Source organism: Nicotiana attenuata, chromosome 11 (assembly GCF_001879085.1).
Source record: "Nicotiana attenuata strain UT chromosome 11, NIATTr2, whole genome shotgun sequence".
Classification (NCBI taxonomy): Eukaryota; Viridiplantae; Streptophyta; class Magnoliopsida; order Solanales; family Solanaceae; genus Nicotiana; species Nicotiana attenuata.
In genome coordinates, this window is record NC_031999.1 from 30,654,206 (window position 1) to 30,680,127 (window position 25,922).

Below are 25,922 nucleotides of genomic sequence, written 5' to 3' on the forward strand. Positions count from 1 at the left end.
CAATATACTTTATTGATAAGCTACAAGTTTGTAGTAATAATGTAGTTCGTAGTGATGCATATTAGTAGAAGACTGCAAATCAGTAGCTAGCGATACACAAGTTAGTGATGATGCTTATTGCTAGGACTAAATCTAGTAACAATTACATTATTTATCGGTGATAGTTATGAGCTTTTGGTCACGATAGGGACTGTTTGTTGAAAAATTGTCCGATCAAGAGACCATAGGTCAAAGATCAATAGGCTTAAAATTAAGTCTTTCGGTTTAACTGCTACCTACTTGTCCAAAATCTTACGATTAACTGACGACAACATATAAAAGATTAAGACACAATTCGTAACTCTCTTATAGTATTCCTTCAAAATGCATTACACATAAAAGGTTTATATAATAATAAATATTAGTTCCACCTCAATTAATTGGATTATCCAAGCCCTTTAAAATGCAAAATGCATTTAATTCATATTACCCAAAATAATAAAAATCTTTTCAAATTGTACAATCCACTACTCTCTTTGTGAATTGTAACGGTCTACTTTCTCTCGCAAAAAACAAAAAAACAAAAAACAAAATAGTACCAATCTAGGTGGCAAAGAGGTGGGACCCTTCAAAGGGTCCAAGTGGATAGAATTAGAAATAACTCCTTATTTTCCCTACTGATTGGATTCTCAAAATCTACTAAACCCTTCTTCTGTTCTTTATTATTGCAATGCAAAAACTCTGACCCCAGAAACACACACTCTCACTCAAATTCACCCAAAAAACTTCACTTGGCGATAACGGGTTTCAAACCCTAGAAATCCAGGTATACCGATTAGTCCCCCTCAAATTCTCCGTCTATTTTCTGCATTCTGTTCAATGCTATTTTTGTTTGTTGTTCCTCAATACTGCTCTGATTTTATATTCTGGGCATTCGTTTAGCCCTAGATTGTTCTTTTCTGGCATTGTAATTGGGTTTGAATTTTCTGTTTTGCTTGTTTGTTGTCAACTATTTGAACACCCCCCCCCCCGCCCACACACACACACACAGAAAAAATAATATTCACCTTCATGTTGTTGTTGCTGTTTTTCAAATAACATTTAGGGGTTGTTTGGTTGGATTTATTAATTTGAATATTACTGAAATTCCAATTTAACTATGTTTGGTTGCTTTTAAATCATTGTATTGATAAAATCCCTGTATTAGTTATGTTGCAATTAAAGTATTATTTTATCCCAAATTCGATGTGGAAAAACGATAAATGTCGTTGAAGTCGAGCACGCAAAAGATAAAAATTTCCTTTTTATTATTACTTATTTAGTTATAATAATACTTATTTATTTCTTATAATTTAGAGGAGGATAAGTTTAATACTTCGATGTATATGGCATAAATACTAGTTTTAATAAGTAAAGCTCACTTGTAGCAATTATGTTGCTTCTATAAGGTCTTGAAAGGCCTAAAACGTGATTTCCTTTGTAGCTAAGAGTATGTTTGATAAAAATAACATATATTGTGTTTAGTCCTATCGATTTTGGGTTGCTAGTTGTTTTTCTATAATTCTGTCATTTTTGTTTGAGAATCGTGTAGCTTCCTCTAATGCAATCTCTTTGTTGATGGAGTATTATTTCAGATACGTCATTTGATATTATGGTGCCTAACTGCAAATAATTCAAATACCTAGATCCATTCTTTTAGGAAAAATTACATGTTACATGAAGATGTAACACATAATTATACGTTAGTTCTTTATTGTACTTTTGTGGTCCTCCTTGGTACATATTAATGAAATGTACTTTGCATTATCAAACATATAATACGATAGGATTATACCAAACGAAGTGCGAGACAAGTTCTATATAACATTGTGAGACTAGCAATATATTGTGAGAGTGAATGTTGGGTGGGTCTTAAAATGTTCCCAAGATGAATGTAACGAAAATGCGATGCTAAGAGAAGCATCTCAGGATTGACGATCGAGAATCGTTCGACAAGGAAGATGACGTACATTAGTTGGTGCTTTATGTGTAAGGGTTCCAGAAAAGACATGGATCATCTCCTCCTTCATTGTCCATTAGCCACGAGGTTATGGTGGGAAATTATGTGCGAGTTTGGAATGACTTGGGTGGTGCCAGGCACATTGAAAGAGCTTATGTGGGTCGTTTGGAGAAAAAATAGGAGAGTTTCTTAAGTGTTGAGATGCATTTTGTACAGTGCGGAATAGCGTCTTATTCCTTATTTCGTTTTGGTGCCACCATGAGTTCCCTTTATGTATAAGATTCAGTATTGTTCGTAGAAAACATATCTTTCTGTAGGTTTTCTACCTTTGGTATACTTCTTGTGTATGAGTGATTTTTGAGCCTTGTTTTTTAAATAAATATATTACTTGAATAAATAAAAGGAAGAAGATGAATGTGTCTCTGACAAGATTATACAACATTAGAATAATAACATCCAACAGAGGGGCTCCCGAGGCTTAGTTCAAATGGCAAAGGTTAAGGGACTTGTGATTTAGGTCACAGGTTCTAGCCTTGCGCCATGCAAACTAAGTTTGATATTTAAGTGGGGAAAGAGGGGCGAGCCCTTTATTCACGACTTTTGAAGGCTGTGGTTGGTCTAGATGGATTTCTCGGTCATAAACAAAACCCATTAGAAGGTGCAAATAAATACGCGGAGGATAAATTGAGAGAAGATTGCCTAAGATGGTTTGACCATGTCTTACTGATGTACTTTAAAGGTTTTGTACCTCTCAAGCACAAAGAAGAGAGAGAAACAAAACACCCCGCTAAAGTTTTTCACAAAACTAGCGAAAGCATTCTTCAACCTCACGTTAGAAGAATGTAAGATGAATAAACCTTACTTATACGTTCCTCAATCCCAAAAGATCGCAAGAAGCATTGAAAAGTGAAAAAAGGAAACAAAAATGCAATCACGTTTTGAATCATATGCTCAAAGAAACTAATCACCAACCTTTATTTTCAACATATTGAGCCCTTTAAATAGGCCATACAATGAGTAAAATTGATGAGGTTAAGGAAAACTAATCCTATTTAAACTAGAATAAGAATAAGGTTAAGAAAAACCTATCCTAACTAAAATAGGAAAAAGAATTCTAGTAGGACTGGAATACCAACTAACAATTTTAATTTGAACAGAACTACAAATATAATCCTACTAAATCAAGAATCAAATTACTAGTTACTAGGAAATAGGAAATAAGAATTCCTAATCTTTATGAAAAAGAAATCCTAATCTTGAATGGATTTTTGAACTTCTTGAATTTCTTTGATTCTTGGCCTTCTTGATCTTGCGTCATTCTCCCCCGGTTGAAAAAGACTTATCGTCGAGTCTAATAGCTTCCACAGATGGCGCAAGATTTGCTATACTAAAGAATGGGCACCCAATGCTCTCCAGGTTTCAAGTTACATTTTAGTAGCTTATCATAGAGCTTCTTCACGTTGTAAGCAAACTAGCATTTGGTTGAACTAAATCCCACTTTCTAAGTTTCAACTTTCTACCAAGCCTTCTCCATGTAATCTTTCTATGTTGACTATCAAACTTCAACTTACGATATGAAGTTATTGGTGTTAGAACTTCATGAATCTTAACCAACTCCATGTCTAATTTTGAATTAAACATGGAGATCAATGCTCTTCATGGGAATGCATTAATTGTAACGCTTGTACACCAACAGTCACTTTGATGATAACCACATATATTTATGACGTGAAGACATCTTGTTTCTTCAACATACCTCAAACTCTCCACTATTCACACCTTTTTAGGTAATCCTTCCTCTTGTTCATGCATATTTTTATGGACCTTAAGATTAATGCAATATATTGATTTGTTAGTAATTTTAGAGTCAACAATCAAGTCAATATGGTGTTGAGCATCTCTGAAAGGCGAAAAGTCAACGACACACATGGTTGGATACTCCACTGGATCGTCATAAACCTTTGGTGCTAAATTCTCAACTTGTGGATCCAATGCATATTCCTATCTCTTTGATAATTGTCTCCATCCGTTCTGTTCTCTTCCCTCAATTTGATTATCTAAATATTTATTATATTGGGCATGGTGCCTTGGTACTCTTATGCCTTGGTCAGATTCAACCTCTTCAGCCTGCTCACTATATCTTACTCTGCACGGTTGAATTGATCGAAGTGGTAGACGTGGTGGTAGCACTGGTATGTTATGTGATGGTGGAGGTTGTAGGCATTGTGGGGGATTTGGTAGCTGATTTTGAAGAACCAACCTTCCACCCATTCAGCCAGATGCCCCACTGATTTTGTCAAGCTATTTAGCTGCACTTTAAAGCCATCTAGCTACACTTTAAAGCCATCTAGATGCACTTTAATTTCTTCATTGTCTCGTTCAAGGGCTGTATTTCTTAATTTCTGAATTGATAATTTAAGATCCATTGAAGAGGATCCCGAGCTTGCTATTTCCTTGTCTGGTGACACGGTGAACAAGATAACAAATCAGGAATTCGGACATGGAACCTGTGTTCTGATACCAAATTGTTGTACTTTCAAGGTTTTGCACCTCTCAAGCACAAAGAAGAGAGAAAAATAAAAGCACTCTGCTAAAGTTTTCACAAAACTAGCGAAAGCGTTCTTCAAAATCACATTAGAAGAATGTAAGATGGAGAAAATCTTACCCACACGTTCCTCAATCCCACAAGATTGCAAGAAGCATTAAAAAGCGAAAAAAAGGAAACAAAAAAGTCAATCACGTTTTTGAAGCTTATGCTCAAAAAAACTAATCACCAACCTTTATTTTCAACATATTGAGCCGTTTAAATAAGCAATACAATGAGTAAAATTGGTGAGGTTAAGGAAAACTAGTTCTTATTTAACTAGAATAAGAATAAGGTTTAAAAAAGCATATCCTAACTAAAATAGGAAAAAGAATTCTAGTAGGAATGAAATACCAAAAACATTCTAGTTTGACTAGAACTACAAATATAACCCTACCAAATCAAGAATCAGTTTACTAGGACATAGGAAATAAGAGATCCTAATCTTATGAAAAAAAAATCCTAATCTTGAATGGATTCTTCAACTTCTTGAATTTCTTGGATTCTTGGCCTTCTTGATCTTGCATCACTTACTTATACGTTAATATGCACTTGTCAGTAGGTATAACAATACGATGATTGAAGGTGTTAAAAGAGGATGAGTTAGACTTAAATTCACATAGAGGGAAGTTGTTTCAAATAACCTATAATCCCTCAAAGTCAAAGCAAATTTTGCTAAGAACAGAACATCATGGAAGCAAATGATTTGCGATACCAACTAATTAGGATTGTAGCTTAGTTGCTTACACATATACTTGCAAGGAGTAATTTTACTGCGGCTAGAGGTTAGAGACTTGTATGTTTGTGAAAAGATAATTGTGAGATTTGAAGAACATCTAGTTTTTGGAGGACCCCCATTTGTCTTTCCTGAATAGAGTAGAATGGTTACTTAGTATACAGATACAACAATTGCAATTAGTTTGGGTTAGTCTTGAGGTATAATTGATTGATACTGATATTATTTGGGAGATGATATAAGGTTTCTAGTTATTTTTGGACTATAAGCTTAAAATGACATTTACTTCTATTGTCGATAACGTTAGTATGTCAATAGACATCTCGTGTTCATTTGGAACCAAAGTAGAAAGATGTAGGATGTTTTGGTTTCAACATTATATACCATTTTTTTTATGAAGTAAGAATTTTATTGCTGGCATCATGAAGATGCAAGAAATATAAAAGAGGGAGAGTACATAATAGAGGGGTCAGCTTTGATACAAAACAGAGCTAAGCTAAAGCTAGGGAGCTGACAAAATCCAAAAACTTAATAGGTCAATTTGCAGGGGCTAAATTATGCCAACTATACAACCATAAGAGACATCTAGCCTTAAGTGTGCAAGGGAGAGTTGATATCCCATCAAAGCATCTGCAATTCCTTTCTGTCCAAACACACACACACAAAAAAAAAAAATGCAAGCAGGGATCATAGACTTTTTTTTGATAGACTTATTATCAACTTTTCTGGAGACCAACATTCATAGGCTTCTTTGATGCTTTGTGGTATAACCCAGCTGAGACCAAAAATAGCAAGGAACATGCATCGAATATCCGTGAGAACGGGACAATGTAGTTGGAGATGCCTATTAGTTTGTGAGTGTTGTAGGCACATGAAGCATCTATTGACAATCTGTATGCTCTTGTTGAGACTCAACATTATACACTTTATCCCTCCGACCTGCAGGATATTTTCTTTACATACCCTTCTTTGCGGGAGTCCTTTAACACACCCTTAATTTGTCAATTTGGTAGCTAAGATTCCCATGTCTTGTTGGGAAGTGCATGACACGCGCCAATGAGAGTGCAACACGTGTCATAACGTAAAATAGAAGGGAAAAACTGAAAAATACTCCCTCACTCCTCTTGAGTTTCATTATTTACAATTTTAACCCCACAATAGTTTTCATCTTGCTAATTTACCCTTTTCTTTCTCTCTTCAAGCCCACTTCTTTCTATGTGATTATTTGGAATACTATTGCACTGCTGTTACTGTAATCCCCCTTATCAAAATATGGGAAAACAAACAACAAGAAATCAACGAAAGAAAAAAAAGGATGCTTTTTACCGCAATATGTTTACTCTTTTTGTAATAATGCTGACAAATGTTCCAAAAGCAAGTCTAATCCTTTTTTGCCGCCTAATGGTGGCCTAAAGTGTGCTTAAATATGGCTTGATCAAGACTTAGTTGGATATAGTCAATAGGTCAGATTGCTTAGACTGCGTAGAGCTTTTCTACTTGGTCGGAAAGCGATTTCTGAAAAACCCTTCTCACTATTTCACTACACAGAACTCACTAGCACTACCATTGATGTTGCATCTTGTTGATTGATGCACTTTCATCTATTTGCTTTAGAAATATTATTATTTTCTTGATTGCTAGAGTTTGGTGAAATCGTAAGCTACCCTTCTATATGCAAAAATGGGGAGAATTGCCGGTCCTCTCAAGACATTCTCTGCGCACTTCCGCTCATTTATGTTTTTCCTTTCCCTTTAAGTCTTCCACAAACTTTACCGATAAAAACCTTTCAATGTTCAATCATCAATTAGTAGGTCAAAATTATGGTAATTTAAGGGTTGTTTATGCTGAGGGAAGGCACTGATGGCACTATCAATGGGTCCCATTTGCTGATATCATTTTCTATTCCCTTTGTTAACCAAATCGTGAAGATGAATATGCAAGGTGTTAGAGCATACACTTGTCTTTCATCGATTATATAAAGATTGGCAAATGGGTTTATAATGTACTGGGCCACTCCATTCATTGCCTAAAGGTTTTGGATTGGATGCTTAGATTCTTTCTTATGGTATCAGAGCCAAACTTTAGTGAGCCTGTTTGTACAACCACATTCTTTCTTCATATTCTATTACTCTAGGATTTGCTTCCCTCAACTTAGCCTATGGAGCTGCTCGAAGCTTCTCTCTCTCAATTCATTCGAGTCACAAACTTTCCCTAGTACTCCCCTCTCAGCTCTAGGCTCACTCTTCGGCCTGTTGAGCCTGATCTCTCTACATCAAGTCAACCCCTCAATCTTCTAGATTCAGTTCACATGTAAAGAATCTGGTTACACATGTGGATGGTATTAGAGAATTCGCTTGTCTCTCATTGACTGTGTACCGGTTACCAAATGGGTTTATAATGTCCTAGGCTACTCTATGCATTGCCTTAAGGTGTTGGGTTGAATGCCGAGATTCACACACAAAAGGATTAAAGCTGCCGAAAGAATAGGTGTACATTGGAATGGAAAGGGAAGAAATCTATATATATGTTGGACATGTGGCATTCAAATAATGTCTCAAACACAATTTTATTGTTCACACGCTGCTTTTTTGTTTTTGGCGCGCATGCCACCTGTCATATTAGGGGGGGGGGGGGGGTAATAGTTTCCCTTTTTACAAGTTGAGGTATCTAAAAGGATGTCGATAAAGAAAAAGTGTGTTAAAGAAATTTCTTTGCAAGTCCGAGGGGTAAAGTATGTATTAAGCCTTTTATTATGTTAAATTTTGTAACTATTTTGTGAAAATTGGAAGCCTTTTCGATTGAAAGAAAAACCTTCAGATGGATGCAATGGTACTGCTTTTAACAGCAACATTGTTACTGCTCGAAGTAAAAATCTCAAAACTGTTAATGCCTATTTTTGTGATGAAAAGAACCATACAACAGTAATGTTTGATTCACCCATCAAACAGTAAAAATGATGAGTTTATATGGTATTTTCCTTGGGAAAATTGCTCGTCATGTTGGAAATTCACTCTTTCTTGATAAAGACTCCTCAAAGTATAAGTGGTATTATCTAAAGAAACTTTACCTAGTGAATGCATTTTGATCAATTCCATTAATTTTTTGAAAAAGAAAATGACATTGATCCATTCCATAAATCAAAATGACTAAATATTAGGTAAGAGTTGAAAATAAGAAAAAAAGATGAAAGTATATTTTCATAGAGTGATGAAAATGTCAATAACAGTTAAAATTTAAGAACTCGAGTATTCAACTAGCTATCCTGAGTCTTAAACACAACGAGACCGTAACTAATATTGGAATGAGATAAATCATTTTTGACAAAAGAATATTGGAACGAAATCCGAATAAAGCCAAAAAGATATAGTGAACTCACATAGTAGGCACAACTAGTTTGGGTTTGAGCCTTATTGGTGTTGTTATTGCTGTATTTCATTTCAATTTTGGTGCGCACGTGATATTTCAACGTATACATATGATTGATAGTTTTACATAGGAACTCCTCATAAGTAGACTTTGCTTTACTTTATCTCCTTGCCTTACTTTCGGTCACTCAAATCCCTATGATTTTTTTGAAACAAAAAGAAGGAAAGAGGTTCAAAATGTTCTTGAAAATGTTGTACTTTAAGTTGAGGTATGCCAGAGACAATATTTAGAATTATGCTACAAAGAGATTCAATTCTTTGTTTCTCCCTGGAGGAAGTTGGCTCTGATTTTGCAACCAAGGGTGTGGCCTAGCGGTCAATGAAGTGGGTTGAGAACCATGAGATCTCAGGTTCAAGTCCCAGCTTGGACAAAAATACTAGGTGTTTCTTCCCATCTGTCCAAGCCTTGACAGATAAGTTACCTGGTACCTGTTGCTGTGGTGGGAGGTAGCAAGTACCTGGTCGAGGTGTGCCCAAGTTGGCCGGACACCATGGTTATAAAATAAAAGAAGAAATTGGCTCTGATTTTTTTTCCGCTCAAAGTGTCTAACTTCTATTTGGTTTTCCTTATTTTTCTTTTCAATGAAGGTATTCTAGATGAGGAAATATCACCATTATCTGGCAAGTTATTCCAGAAGGCTATTTTGTCAGATTAGAGATAAATGGTCTAGAAAGAATTATTGAGTGTCATGATGTTAGGATTAGGCGCATGTCACGGGTTCAAACACTATCACTAACAAAACTGGTATTTAAGTGCGAAAGGGTAGAGAGGCAGACCCGTTATCCAGATTTTAGAGCTGTGTGCCACTGGCCCTCGGGGATTTCTTGGTTATTAGAAAGAAAAAAAGAATTAAGGAACAAAGGGGAATGGATCGTTTTTTGGGAATAATCATCAGATAAAGCTTCCAACAGTACCATTAATTTCTATTATCACTCATAGTTTTAAGTTTTTCCAGTTATTCCTCTATGCTATTTCTAGCTTTTTGAAGCGCTCGGTAGATGACTTTTGTTTGTTTTCTTTTGATCATTTCCTTATGTCATTCATCTTATTTTGGCAGTGATCAGGATTGAGTTGCTACTTTTCGCCATCGGATATTGTTGGGACTAGGGAGGGGGCTGATGTGCAAGGCATGATCATAAGAAATATTAAGTTCATCAAGTCTGAAAACTTCTGCTTTATTACGACATAAGGACACTTGGATGGAAAACAAAATACTTCCATCTTCTTCTGGAGGGTACGACATTGATTCCTGTGGACCGCGTTTAGGCAAAAGGATATCAAGGCCAGTTGATTTGCCTGAATTTTCCTGGCCTCCAGAATCAAGATTAACAGAAGGTGGTCTACTCTTAGGAACCGCCACTGAAGAAAACATTCGTGAATTAACTGTAAACCGATTGAACTGTGCCAAAATGGTTGCTCTTCATGGTGATCAATTTAATTATCAGAACAGTGTCGAAGGTTCTAAATTAACATGTAATAGGAAGTCCCAAGAAAATGAAGCTGAAAAAATACACCAGTACCCTTTATGCATGCAGTTGCAATCTACACAGCACCAGCATCCGCATTGGAAATCTGATGTCCCAACTGGGGAGATGCCTGAATCGCTAAATTGGATATCAAAGAAAAGTAACGTGCCTGCACAAGCTGACACCGGTAGATCTTTTTCAGAACCCGATAATTCGTACACTGAAAAATCTCAATTTCATCCTGATCAGGAAGATTTGGCTTCTGGGAACCCTGTTGTCACCTCTAGGATGCCATTGGAAATGCATATTGTTTCCCCTGGATTTGTGAGAGAGGTAGGAGCAGTTGAGCAGAATTTTTCTCAGCACCATACCTCATATGCTTTTCACGGAAGAGGTCCTGAGGAAGCTAAAAGATTTGGGAATTCTTGTGTTTTGGAACAAAGTCGTCAGTGTTCAAACAGCAGTGGATGTAATAATCCGTCATCTAGAGATATTCTCTCCTCAGGAGTCTCAGCTTCTACTGAACAAAACATTGGTGGAAGGTCATTGCATAATGAGGTTCAGAGTTCCATTGGTTCTCTCGATAATGGTGTAGACAACTTACTTGAAAGTAGAGGAGGAAGTCATATGGAAGGTGATATGAAAATGAAGGACCTGGAAGTAATAGATAAGGAGAACATCAGGAGTTCTTTGACAGATGACCTTTCCTCTAAAGATGGCCATCGTCCATCAAATGGTGTTCAACATGTTGAATCAAAGAAGTCAAATCATAGCTCTCAAAGATTAGATGAAAAGAGTAGGTTATCGTCTAATAAAATGCCTCTTGCGGCTGAAAAGCTATGGGATGGATCTCTTCAGCTAAACTCATCTGTTACTGTGTCTGTGGTGGCTTTCTTCAAAAGGTCTTCCCATTTACTTTTTGGTTATTGGCATTTGCTTACAACTTGTAAATAACTGCAAGCTACCTTAGAAGTAATACAAAATCTTTTTTTAATATATTATTGAGTTGTTGTCTGTTGTAGATTTATATTGGCACTAATGTTGCCAAATTTAGTATTAAAGAGTCAACCTCCCTAGATTATCTGGTCTCCCCTGTCCCAGTTAAAATAATGTCTGAAATGCTGCTCCTATGCATGTTCATCTTGTCTAAAATGCTAGTTGGAACTTATTGCTTTCAATATTCTGCGGTTGCATTACTACATTCTTTTTTTGATCAAGTTTAAGAAGAAAATACTTGCATTACTACATTCTTTCCTGACTGCATTGTCTTGTTTTGATGAACTTCCAACCCAGCAGCCAGACATTTAACTACTTTGACGTAACATGATTTTCATCAGGTGGACCCCTCTTAGAATTTGATTTATATTAAAAATGATGGCACAGTTGATGCATTTTTTTATAATAATTTTCTAATGTTATTCGCTTCAGGCATAGATAGCTAAAAACTCAAAGTAGAATGATATTTTAGAGAAAACATTTCAAGAAATATAAGCCCCCCCACCCCCAGAAAAAAAAGAAGGAATAATTGGTTAAGAAGTGGATTGGAGATAGGACAGTCCAAAAATTTGAGTCTTAAGATTTTTCAAGTTGATGATGGATACTGGAATTTTTTTGATGTATGGAGTTTTAGGAGATACCTGAGAAGTTATGATAGGGTATTGGGGTTTAACCTTGCTCTTTGTAAGCCCAAGTGGATCCTAAGCAACTACTTAACTTCTGCTGCTTTATACTGGACCTACCCAAGCATAATTTAGCCAGCTGATCCCAAAATGACTTAACATGGAGTGGCAGCTGCTGGAGTGTTGAGATAGAAGCTAGAGCTGTGAACTTGCTGCAATTAATTATTGGTGTATAAGCAAAAAAGCTATGTTGTGCCGCCTCTCCAAAAATGTTGCCGCACCCTGTGTCGGATCCTCCAAAAATGCACTACTTTTGGAGGATCTGACACGCACCCGGCAACATTTTTGCAGAGTTCGAGCAACATAGCAAAAAAGAAGCTGGAAATCTGGACAGATTTTGGAAGGTAACGATAAATATGAGAACTGAGGGAAGAAATGGATTTTCGAGGAGGTTGAATTTGTGCTGAGATGATGAAGGAAGCTGTAATTACAGGGTGAGATAGAAGAGAAAGATATAGAATGGGGGGAAACAGATAAAGAAAGAGAGCAATTGGAATAGGTAAAGAGAACGAGAAAGTTGAAGAAATCCAATTATTCAGAGTAGCAGAAGAAGAATCAGGTTCAAGAAAAGAATTAACAAGGAGTGTAACAAGAGAATAATAAGTGGGTAGTGGGGAGAGAGAGGGGGAGGGGGGGGGGGGGGGGAGAGAGAGAGATTAGAATAAAGCTCAGCAATTCTCCATGCAGAGAATGATCTATACCATCCCCTGTTCCACAATAGTTAATCTCTCTCTCTACGTAGTAAATACTAAAATTTGAGGTTCATGTTTCAACACCTTCTGCCACTTCCTCAAACTTGGTGTTTTCTAGTTTGGCAATTAAGTTGGGTACAGTGGACACCACTAAAGGTTTATGTACATGATAAGACAACTTAATAATAAAAAAAGAATTTACACCACAAAATAGAAAAAAATGAAAAAAGAACCAAGTCAATTGCATGTGAAAATTAAGCTAATTTGTCCAATTCTTCAAAACACGGAGACTGCTTTGATCTTGATTTTATAAAAAAAAGAAAGAGACTACTTTGATCTTGATAATTGAAAAGCTTAATAAATATTGTAATTAGTTATTCCAGGCCTCCTTGCAGCACCATTTCAAATTTTAGCTGATCTGCTTGAGATCAGCCCTAAAAAACACCAAGTGTAAAAAGTTGATCGAACCAAATAAAATGAGCCACTTCATTTTCCATGTTCTTTGAACTGTCCCTTCATGATCCACATTATCGTCAACAGAGAGTATTGGCCAGTGCTAATCTTACTCAAACTCATGAGTTAGAAGCTCCACTCAGCACATTCAGAATGAGCAGCTTTGGTTGGGGCCTAAGCTCACGAAGTTTTTATCTTTCCTAATCTTGCCTTGTTATATGTACAAATGAGGTGGTATATTCAGTGGTTGATTAAGTACAGTACTTGTGACGATACACTAGTAAATAGAAAGATTAAAAGAAAGGAACAATAGCACGCGCTTGATAGAACAGCAAAGTGATTATTCTCCATGAGCAGTCGAAATGTTCCTTCAATCAATTTATAACCACTCTGTATCCATCTAGTGTCAATTTTCAGAGAATAGCTTCATTATATCCCTATTTGCAACTTATTTTGATATGAAGTGTACAAACTAAAAGAATCCATATTTCATTATCATACTTTTAAAATACTGCTGCTGTAAATTTTTTGTTAGTTTTCCTGGGAGTTTTTTTCTTGTGCCCCTTACAATTGAAAGATATCTGGCCGTTTTGGTGTTTTAGAGTTTGCCAGTCAGTCATATTTATCTCAGTGCTTAAATGTGGAACTATTTTAAGGTACATCACAGATACCAGTTCATCTTGAGTGCAGTTTAGAGAAAAGGTGAAAAAAGAAATCGTGCCAGTGGAATGTGTAGTATAAGATCCTAGGATATCTTGTCTTTACATTAGAGAGACAGAATCTGCATGATGGCCTTCATTCACACAGTGTTGATATGACAAACATACCGTGCATACTTCTAAAATTGTCCACCATAAAAGAGTTGGAAATTTTTCACTTCTCTTCTACTGTAGTAGTTGATCATGGTTTTTTCATTCATATCTGTTCGATTTAATTAGCTATATTCTTGAATTGTGCCTATTGCACTCAATGTAGTTAACTTAGTTCTAACATATTTCCTTAGGTATATTTAGTCTTTACTAACTGTTTAATATGGTAGGCTCTTTTGATATAAAAATTGGGTAGGCATCTTCGCTTTATTCAGGCAAGATTCCCGTCTTTCATGGTTACCTATTGAATAACCTTGTTTTTGCTGCCTCTACTATTATGCATCATCTATCTGGCTTTCCATTTTCCATGCTGTTGTTCAAATTTTGACTTGTTCTTGCACTGATTCTCCTCACACTTGATGGTGGTGGATCCTATTGCTGTTCACTTGATTTAATGCATTATAAGACCTGCGTGCATGGCAAGCTGCTTTCTGTCTATTCTTAGATGATTTTCTTGTTGGCCACTGCAGTCATGTTTTGTTGACCTTATGAATGATGAATTTTATGTAGCGGTGAGAAGTTGCTTGATATCAGCTGGTCTGAATTTGTAGAAGTTAAAGGGAAAGTAAGGTTAGAAGCTTTCGAAAAGTACATTCAAGATCTTCCTCGTTCACGCAATCGGGGACTGATGGTAAGACTTGTCTTTGTTCTGTTACTTAAGTTTGGGCACTATAATATGGACAGTTAACATGATTCATTCATGATAGATGGGTGTAAATTTTTCAAAAAGAAAAAAGAAAAAAAATGCATATAGCTTTCCTTAAAATTTCAGCTGAAAAGGAGAAACATGAAATGGGGAACAAAAAATTAGATAAAATTGTGAAACACTACTTTTTATGTGGGATGCATTTCACTAGTGTCTGATGCTTGCTTCCTCTTCGTTCCTTAAAAAGAACAAGTCACCTGTTATTTGGATGCCTAAACTTGGTATCAAAAAATATATTGTAGCTTGCTGCCTACACTTTTCTCTGCAAATACTTTAAGTTTTTGAGACTGATGAAAAACAATACTCCCTCTATTCAATCTAACCGTCCTCGTTGACCTGGCATTCTTATCAAGAGAAGATGAAAATACTTAGGTATTCTAAAAAGTTGTTTGTTCTTGGCAAAGATTGTAGCTACTCTCTGTAAGTTGTTTAACATGGTAGCCGATAAGAATTTTGGTAGAAATTTCGGGTTTAGGAATGATACAACAGAGTTATCATCTAATAACTCCTGGAAAACAATAGAACTAAACAGAGACAGAGAATCTCGAGCTTACAAAAAGATCAGGTAACTTTCCACTCAAGAGACAAAAGACACCTCAACTGCGGAAGGTTTATCTTGTTTCCTATATGAAAACTTCAAATGAGGTACTGAACTATCTCATGCATCCACCTTTGGAACATGAAATTCATGCGTCCTGTTCTTCTAGGCTTAGTTTCCAAATGAGGACTTTGGAAGAGCAACTACCATTACCTAGCCATTAGAAAAATGACAGTTCTTTTCGGTGTTATCTAATGTTTGGTCACGTTTGGTCACAAGAAGAGTACATACATGAGTAGCCTTGATATTTGGGCCTTTCTTGGTATGACAAAACATTATGGAAAATGTTTTGTTTTTAAAAAAATTCTTTATCTCTCCTTAAATCTTGTAGAAGCAACTGCTAAGAGTACTATTATAGAGAATCGTGGTGTGAATAATTTAACTTTGTCTTTTAGAATCCTCGGCGTTTTGCGAAGAACAAAAGACAAAAGAATCATAAGAGCCATATAGGCGAGACCAACTAGTTAGTCTTAACTCGTAAGGTTGGGTCACGCTCACATTAGGTCATCTTTGCTAGAAGTCCTTTTAGTTTGTTTTGAGATCTATATGTCAGTATAGGGTTAAATGTGAGTGTTGGAGAAGCTATAACCTTAGAGAACTCCTAATCTGTATTGAAAGATAAATTCTTGAGTATTGTAATGAAACGTGCCCAAATTGAGCACAGTGGATATTGATGATTCATATATGGACCCCACTTGGGATTGAGAAATGGTTTGTAAAGGAGGTAAATGATTTTCTTCAATTTAATGTAAATATTTTTTGAAGAACCTTTTCAATTGCTTTACACAAACCAGCATAGAAAAATGACTTTTATAGAGGAATATTTCCCAAGAAACTTTTTATGGCATACCTAATAGGACATTGCCCGGAAACAGCCTCTCTACCCTTCTGGGGTAGGGGTAAGGTCTGCGTACGTCCTACCCTCCCCAGACCCCACTAGTGGGATTTTACTGGGTATGTTGTTGTACCTAATAGGACATTGATCCATTTATCCATGTGGATTTCCTTGCCAAATCTTAGAGTATCTGCTAGAATTAGGTGCATATTCTTGAATTAGAATTGAGGGATGAAAATGTTAATTGTTGGGAGTTATTTGACTTGATTAACAAATCATACCTTAGCTTTTACGCTTTATTTGTTAATGTTGGAAATGGTGCTTATTGATTTATTGGTCATTCTGCTGATTTGAGAAATCTGTTGAAGCCTGTCATAATCAGTGAGCAACACAGCCCAAAGCTGGTCTTATCCGCACGTAGATTAAGTGGAGAAAGCTCATTGCTGCATAATTACTAGAAACCTGCATTACTAATTTGCCTACGAGACATTTGCAATTTTTCCTGTATTGGGATTTTGTTCAGGCTAAGTTTTACAAAAAGGTCATTATAAAAAATTAAACACAGATAATTTGAGAAAAGAAAGCAGTGATAAATCTAGAGATCCCCGGTCTTAAATATTATGAACTATCAAAACAATGTTAAAGTAAGTGGAAATGGAAGACAAGTTGACTTCTCAGAGACCTCTTATGTAAAGCTTGATAAGTGAAAAATAAATAAATTTGTATTTTGAACTTGTCAAATTATTTTCGGCAAGATGGCCAACCGCTAACCATTCAAATGCAGAAGACTTTGAATTTCAAGCTTGTTCAACTGACAGCCTGACACTAATAAGTAACTTAATCTGACTTTGTACTCCAGAGAACTTGATCTGTTACAAGCTGTCTTTGATAGGCTTCTTGAATTTGTTTGGATCATTTACTCCTCCAAACAAGGCCGAACAATGGCAAGTCAAAAATTATCTGAAGTTCCACGGGAAATAAAGCGTTCCTCTTGTACAAATTTTTATTAATACAAATACAGCAGTAGTTGCACTACCACCAACAGCAGTATAAACAGCAGCGGCCAGTCGTTACTTCCAAAGTTGAACTCTGCTTCTTCAATCAAATTAGCTAGATGCAACCAACGTTCCTTCAATGATGTGCAATTGTATCTCAGATTTCTCCTTCTCTTACACACTATCAAACCAAAACCTGTCCTACTTGAAGTAATCTTTCATATGCTCTCAGTTAAAGAAAAGAGTTCCAGTAATTAACATGTTTGAGACACAGGGAGTCATGAACTTTTAGTCGAGGTAAGAAAAACTAAAGAGAGTAATAAATTGTTTGATTATAATAGAGCCTAATGTTGACCATGAAAGTCAACTAGGATTATGACTTTGAGATAGAGGGAGTATCATCTTTCCCTACATATGACTTTGAGATAGAGGGAGTATCATCTTTCCCTACATGTATCGCTGTATATTATAAGTTAACTACACGATATTAATCACTGGATGATCACATGATCATCTTTTTATCTCGAGGAATAATTATTAAGCACTGTTCAAATACCATCTAATTACTTGCATCTCCAACATGAGAAAGAGTATGTTCATAGAAACTAGGCAGAATTAGTGTTGTGAAGAGCGTGAAGTGAGGAAAAGCGACGAGCCCCTTTTCGCTTAAAGCGAGAAGCGAAACGCTCGCTTTTTTGAAGCGAAGCAGAATTAAAAAAAAAACTAAAATAAATACTAAAATTTGGCTTTTCCAGAATAAGTCCAAGCCGGGTCTTTCCTATCTTTTTTTGGTGCCATTAAAAGAACAATTTAAGAATCTGAAAAAAAAAAACAATTGCCAGTAAGAACAAAAGATGAAAATCTGAAGAAAAAAAAAATTCTGCAATTTTAAGGACTAAAACGAAAATAAAAAGAAGAAGAAGAAGAGAGTGAGAAAAAGAAGAACTGAAGGAAAAAAAATTTGGTAGCATTTCACTGCTATTTTAAGCACTGAAACGAAAAAAAAGGAGGAGGAGGAAGAAGAAAACATACTTGGGCTTGAACTTGAAGAAGAAGAGTGCTGAAATTTGAAACCCTAGTTGCTGGTTGCTCTACTGCTCGCTGATTTATTAAAAAAAGACTGAGCTTTTTTATTTTTTTTATTTAAGAACTGTTGGCAGTGTCACTTAAAAGACAGAAGCGAGCGCTTCAGTCGCTTCACGCTTCACTAGCGCTTCACGGTTTTTGGCAGAAGCGGCTGCTTCCAAGCACCTGTTACGCTTCACCCAACAGAAGCGACACACTGGCCGCTACGCTAAGCGAGCGCTTTTCACAACACTGGGCAAAATACCTAATTACTCCCTTCCCCTTCCCCTCCCCCCCAAACACACACATAGACTACTCGGTATCTTTTATTTAGTACACACCTAAACTATTGGTAGTCCTAGTTACTCTTTGGACTTGGCTATTTGATTGCCTTTACCCCCTGGATGATCTCATCCTTACAAAGTGACGTAAAAGCACTGCCTCCTGGATTTTTTCTCCACGTGTTTTTAGAATAAAATATTTTCTTTTTCCTTTTTAAATTCATCAATTTAGAAGATTTTTCCTGGTCTAATTTGTAAAAGACTTGGTTAGAACTCCATTATTTAGGTTAAATGTTTTATTTGGCTAAAAATAATGGAGTTTCAACAAACTTTTTGATAGATTTGGCTCGGAAAAAAAAATACACAAGTGGAACTCCATTGTTCTGGCTAAAACCTTTTATTTGGCTAAAACAAATGGAGTTGTAGCCAATTTTCTTTTAAACAGATTTGGCAAGAATGAGAAAATATATGCGGTTGGAATAAATAGTCAGTTGGAATTAATAGTCATTGCATCTGAAAAAGAAATAAATAAAAAATACACCTTTTTTATTTGGCAAAAGATAATGGAGCACTAGTCAACCTTTCTTATTGATTTGGCTCGAAAAAAAAAAATAGTTGAAATAAATAGCCATGGCATCTAAAGAAGAAATACAAAGTTGGTACTCCGTTATATTGGCTTAAATATTTTTTATCTGGCTAAAAATGACGGAGTTCCAGCCAAATATTTAAAAATTTGGCTCAAAAAAGAGAGAAATAAGCAGTTGGGGAAAATAGTTACTGCATCTAAAGCAAAAAAAAAAAAAATGCTAATTTGAGGTAGAATATGCATTGTATTCTTTTCGTTAGCCGATGGTCTAACGGAAATAGTCTCTTTGCCCTTCAAGGGTAGGGTAAGGCTGCGTACATCCTACCCTCGCCAGACCCCACTTGTGGGAATACACTAGTTTGTTGTTGTTGTTGTAACATGCATTGTATATTAAGAAGAAACAAGATGAAATACAATTGGAACAAGTAAATAATAGTACATGACTATGTGCCAGTTAACCGTTGGGAAATATCTTAACTGTATCTGATTTTTCGATTGTTCTTCACTCTTACGTACCTAAGAGAGAGTGTCTTCACGCTTTTTGCCACGTCAGCGTCTAGTGGATTAGAGGTTATCAAATATCCAAGTCCAGGGGGTAATAAGGAGTATGAATAGTTCTAGTGTGCACCTAATAAATTTTGTCAAGTTTAGGAGGTAAAAACTATTAGCTGTCCTTCACAGTACTTGCCTTGTTTAATGTGAAATAAGAAACCTCACAAATTATTACAGCACTAAGAAGTATTTAATGCTACACTGAGAAGTGGTAGGATGCTCAACTAGGAGAAATAGAGTATCTCGATTCCAATATATAAGGATAAATGACATATTCAAAATTTAGCGAACTATTGTGGCATTGAACTTATTAGCTATACGATGAAACTATGGGGAAGATTGATAGAGTGTAGACTTAGGGACACTACAAGAACGATGGAGAATCGATTTGGGTTTATGCTTGAAAAATCAACAACATAGGCTAAGAAGATCGATGGATATTTATCGCGAGAGGAAGGATCTATACATAGTGTTCATTAACTCAAAGAAAGCTTATGATAGAGTGCGGAGAAAAGTCTTCAGTGGGTGTTCTTTAAGAAAGTAGTTTCATGTTAGAGATAAATGCATAAATGATATGCGTGAAAGATTTACTTAAAAAAAGGATATGTATGAAAGATCTCTCGCTAGTGTGCGAACAATAGTAGGAGACATAATGGAGTTTCCCATACTAATGGGTGTATATTAGGAGGTGTTGTCCCCATACTTAATTACCTTAGTTATGAATTAGTTAACTAACACTAGATATGATAAGGTCCCATGATGTATGCTATTTGCAGGCGATATAACATTAATTGATGAAACTAACGGGGGTGTCAACTGAAGTCTTGAATTATGGAGAACCACTCTAAAGAGTAAAGGTTTTAAGATAAGTAGAAGTAGAATTGATTGTATTCTTATGCACCGCAAGTTTAGCCCGTATAAGATGAGTGAAGTTGAGGTGATATAAGATGGGATTACGGTGCCTAATTGCTAACAATCCAGATGTCTATGCTCAATATTCTAGGAGAATGGTATGATAGATGATGTTACACGTAGAACTTAGTAAGATAATTGAAAAGTAGAAGTGTACCAGAGTGTGATATGATAAAAGGACATCTAGCGAAATGAAAGGCAAGTTCTACAACATGATGGTAAGATAGCAACATTATATATGACTATAGGAGAATGTTGAGCCTTTAAAATCTATAATATCCATAATATGAGTGTCTCTGAAATGCAAATGCTGTGATAGATGAGCACTCATACAAATTAGACAAGATTAAATATGGCAATATTCCGCAAAACGGAAAAGGGTCAAAATTATCCCTCTACTATGTGAAAAGAATTATTTATGCCTCTTATATATTTTCGATCCATTATTGCCCCCGGCGTTCCAAAAAAATGCAAAAATACCCCCTCCTATGTTAGGACCCTCCAATGTGGCAAACATCATCCATGTGGCCTGACATTTTGCTGAAGTGACGCCACGTGGCATATCACCTCACCACCTCCAACCCCCTCATCCAAATGCATCAAAATATCCCTGCCCATTCTCGTCAAACAAGTGTTGCATCTTTCCATTCACCAAATTCAACTTGTCACAAAGGCAACAAACAAACGTTCAAGATTATAACAAAAAACAGTAATTAATGCATCAGAATTAAGCCCAACGAAAAAGAATCTTGATTCTATAGTAACTGATGCTTACGGGCTTTTTGTAAAGATGGAAGATGTCATCTTGTTGAAAAGGCAGATTGTGCAACTGAGGAACTGGGTTGATGACTGAACAAGGAATGATTCCTTCCCAGCACCGTCCTTCTAGGAAGAATTTTTGCATCTTGACAGGTGATGAAGCTTGGAAAAATCAATTGAAGTTGTTGCTCCTAAAATTTTGGAGGATGAAACTGCTGGTAGTTGTTAAAAGAGTGTTTATACAGATATAGAGTATATAAAATACTAGAAATGCTTTGCGATTCAGAGGCACATGTCATGAATCATCTTTTATCTGGAGTCATAAATTCCTACTTTTTAGTCCGTTTTCAGAAATAAGTTCATTCAAGATCTTTAAAATTACTCCACTGTTTTGTCAAAATGTCGAAGTCAGTTAATTTTTGGTGAAGTAATGGTGATGGGTTTTTGCGATTACAGAGAGGAGTGCTAAATTGGGAGTTTTCACCGTGAATGTAATGGTTGGATGAAATTTAAGGAGGTAATAGTAGAGGTGGTAGTCGGGTAAAGGGGGAGGTGGTGGTGAAACTTGAAAGAAGGCTAGAAGTAGTGGGGGAGGGGATACAATTGGGTTGGAGCCTTGGAGGTGGTGAGGTGGCATTGCCACATGGCGTTCACTTAAGCGAAATGTTAGGCCACGTGGGATGGTATTTGCCACATGAGAGGGTCTTAACGGATGAGGGGTACTTTTGCACCATTTGTAAGGTCGGGGGTGATAGTGGAACTGAAGTATAACGGAGGGTGCAATAGAGAAAAAAGATCTATATTGATGATACCAATGAGTTGGAGTTGAGCTTTAATCATGTTTATGTGTTTATTTTAGGTCTAATATTTTCTATGAGCCTACGTCTTGTAAAATATTTATAGGTCGGTAGAAAATGTAGAGAACCTACGAATAAAAAAAGAAAAGAAATTGTAGAGAACTTCTAATGCTAGAGAAACTAATTTTTTATAATATTGTACTCGACGGGCTTAAATGGAGCGACGTGGACAGTGAGGATTCATATAACTAACTGTAACTTGCTTGGAGTTGAGGCATAGTTGTATCAATTTTTTTTTATGAAGTAAGAGAATTGCATTAAAGGCATCAAGAAGATGCAAGAAGTACAAAAGAGATCCATAAAGACAGTCAGCTCCACAGAGAAAAACTAGGCTAAAGCTAAGGAGCTGACAAAGTCCAAAAAATTAATAGGGCAATTAACAGGAGCTAAGTTCTGCCAACTATATAACCATAAAAGACATCTAGCCTTAAGTGCGTATGTAGGAGTTCATATCCCATCTAAACATCTGTGGTTCTTTTCTGTCCAAACACACCACAAAATACGAGAAGGGATCATCCGCCAGACTTTACTGATGGAGTTATCAACTTTCCATGAAGACCAGCTTTCATAGGCATCCTTAATGTTCTGAGGCATGACCCAGCTGAAACCAAGGATGGCAAAGGACATACACCAGATATCTGCTGCAACTGCAACTGGGCAGTGAAGAAAGAGATGCCTGTTGGATTCTGGCTGCTACAAACACATATAACATCTGTTGGCGAGGGGTGCTTATCGGGCGGATAATTACATTTAACGGTTTGGCTTAACGGTTATCACATTATAAATATAGTAATCCGCTAGCCATCCAATAAGATAACGGGCGGATTGGCATCGGATTAACAATTATCGGCGGTTATCGGGCGGCTTATCGGCTAAACCAAATAAAAAAAATTGAACAATCATTCAATCAATACCAAGACTACACATACTGCCATTACACATATTAACCAAATTTGTAAAACCAGAAAAGCACATTCGTTCAGTAATCAATCAAACTTTCAAAAGGGCATTCGTTCATAATCAATCAAACATCACATTTGTTCTTCACAAGACAAAAGGACATTCGTTCTTCTAGAAAAGCAGACTTTTTAAAAAATAACATAAAACTAGATAAGAAAATTCTTAACGGGTTAACGGTTTACCCGATAAGAAAATTGATTAATCCGCCCCCAAACTGTTAAGCCGTTAATTATAAAATCTCAATCCGTTCTCTATCCATTACCCCGATAATCCGATACCAATAAGCCAATAAGCCATCGGTTCGGTTCGGTTAACGGTTTTGGTTCGGTTTTGCACAGCCAATTGAAGCATAGTTCTATCATCTGGTACCAGAATGTTGAATCTTCAACAGTCAGACTCAAATCTTTTTTATCTCTCATAATCATTCTGCATGCTTTTGATGTCCAGTTGGGAGGTAAAACTCCCACCATGTTAAAAGGCCTTACAAGGCCTTTGGTGCAGAAAAGGCCTTAGTAATCAGATGATTCAGACTTATTGGCTGTAATAGTCAGATTCATATTGATAGGTGGTTGTGACTCTTAATGGAATATGAGTGTTCGAATTCTTAATTTTGAGTTCATCCAAGTGATCAAGCTTTAGATTTTTCAGTACTTATGAAAAAGTTTTCTTCACTAAAACATTATTTTGGTTAGTATAAGTAAATTGTTCTGTATTCAGGTAATTTCTCTATGCTTCAAGGAGGGATCTTCTGGAAAAGGACTCAAGGGCATGAAAGAGGTAAATAGCTATACCACTAAGTGAAGCATATTGATAGTCTATAAATGTTCCCCTGCTTAAGGTAGTTTTGTCTCCATTAGGTTGCAAAAGGATATATAAAAGGTGAGAGAGTCGGGTTTGCACAACTCTCTCCAGGTGTTGATCTTTACCTTTGTCCTCGGAGCGATGCAATTATCACTATTCTTGCAAAATATGGTTTCTTTAAGGGAATGGCAGCAGTGGAAGGAAACTCTGAGTTGATGATTGGTTGTGTTGTATGGCGGAAGAATCGAACAGCTTTGACTTCTGTTGCTAAAAAATCGGAGGGAAAGGCTAATTCCTCGCAGGAGCAGCTTCAAAAGTCACCATCTGATTCTTCTACATTGCAAGGTGGAGGACAAGGTTCTTTACCTGTACCATCAGTTGAGAACTCAAAACCATCTGCCCCAGTCAGCTCTTTCTCAACGCTTGAACAAGCAAACATTACTGATGACAAGAACGTTGGTATTGATTCCTCAAGCAGGACAACCTTAACAACTTCCGGTGTGATGTCACCCACTTTTCAGCAAAAAGAATCTGAACTTTCCAGCTCGCATCTTTGGGGATCTAAGGGGCACTTCTTGGAACCACCCAAGGAAAGTTCGGACCTCCCAAAAGCTCTAACATCACTGCTGCCCGATGCATCAAAACCAAAAGTGGCGTTTTCAGAAGATGACGATCTCCCTGAATTTGACTTTGGAACTGCTAGTGGAATATCTTCAAGTTCCCACCGTTCTGATGGATCCATTCTTGACAATCGACTTCAACTTTCTGGAAGTAGGATTCTAGATATGTCTAAACAGCCAACCATACCTATAGCACCCTCAGTTTCCACGAGTATTCCTAGGTCAATATCATCTGTCAGTCAAAGTATGCCCCTAGCTAAAAATGTCGCTGACCACGGACACCCAAAGTCCATTGGTGGTCCAGTGGGAGTTACAGCTTACGCCTCTGGTTTACCACTGATTCCGCTTGATAACTCTGGCAAGAAGAGTTTATTTTGTGATGATGATATGCCTGAATGGTTGCCACCAGATGCTCAGGATGAAAGAAGAAATGAACCAGGAAACTTTCCCCCTGAATCTTCAACCTCAACCTCAAGAAAGTTGCCACCTTTGCCCATCGGATCAGTGTACCCTTATCCATCTTCCGCCATAATGCATAGTGGTTTTCCTTCCCGACCATCTCTTCCACTATACCATCTGCCTGCCAATTCCAAAGTGCCACCCCCCATACCCTCTCAAACTGGTCCTAGTTATTTGACAGGATTCACCTTTAATCCAGCTCCAAGGCCACAGTCTAGTTCACTTCCTACTGACAGTTCTTTGCAGCATGCCGATAAAAGAGTAAGGAGGTCTTGATAATAGCATGTAACTCAGTCAACAGTAAAAGATTTATTTGAATATTAATCAGCGACATTTCAAAGCTGTACATATGCATGAATAGCAGGTTCATGGATAGGAGTAAATTGTGACTGGATATATAGTTGGTTTTTCTTTCCTTTTTCCTCCCTTTGTCTCAAGTAGTGTTGCTACAGTAACAGTCAAACAGAGGACAATTGTTGTTAACAGGCTTTTCTGCATCTTATACTTGGTTCATTTAGCTGGCCTTAATTAGCTGTGTTATTGGATCTCTTTTACCTTCTTGTTTTCCTGCCAGTTTGCCCCTGTATATAGTTTATATTGAAATCCATGTGTCATAGATTGATGGTGTGTTTAATAGTGTCTGACTGTGTAACACTCTTTAAACAAGTAGTGATTTCTTTCTGGCCTGTAACTCCTATATAGGCAGTGATTCTCTTTCAATATGACTAGTGATTATTTGATTCAATTCACAAGATTTTGGACAAAAATATCTTTCCTGTCTACAGAGCCAAGTGATGATATCTCGATTTGCTTGTGCACATCTAGATGTGTTTAGTAATACTCTCCTAGTTTTAGTTCTTGAAGTTGGAAAACATCTCAAGTATCGTGTAGCTCAGTTGGTTTCACTTTAGGCTTTGAGCCCAGGGTCTATCGGAAAAAGTCTCTCTACCTGTACAAGGTAAAGGTAAGGTTGCGTACTCATTACCCTTCTCAGACCCCACTTGTGGGATTACACTTGGTGTATCGTTATTGTTGTAGCTTGTAATCCCTTTT

The 25,922-nt window shown here is 36.7% G+C and overlaps 1 protein-coding gene across 1 annotated transcript; it reads left to right on the forward strand.

The window, feature by feature from the left end:
- Positions 663-25,397, forward strand: LOC109234306. Its single transcript, XM_019400231.1, has 5 exons — positions 663-805; positions 9,782-11,092; positions 14,394-14,514; positions 23,707-23,766; positions 23,847-25,397. Exons 2-5 carry the CDS (start codon positions 9,924-9,926, stop codon positions 25,143-25,145), a joined length of 2,649 nt encoding a protein of 882 aa, XP_019255776.1. The 5' UTR covers positions 663-805; positions 9,782-9,923; the 3' UTR covers positions 25,146-25,397.

What these genes read in the sequence shown, in the direction of transcription:
- LOC109234306 (XM_019400231.1), top strand. Translation starts at nt 9,924, where the DNA reads ATGGAAAACAAAATACTTCCATCTTCTTCTGGAGGGTACGACATTGAT. An exon ending in CACGCAATCGGGGACTGATG is followed by an intron (nt 14,515 to 23,706) that starts GTAAGACTTGTC and finishes TTCTGTATTCAG; the next exon opens with GTAATTTCTCTATGCTTCAA. An exon ending in GACTCAAGGGCATGAAAGAG is followed by an intron (nt 23,767 to 23,846) that starts GTAAATAGCTAT and finishes TGTCTCCATTAG; the next exon opens with GTTGCAAAAGGATATATAAA.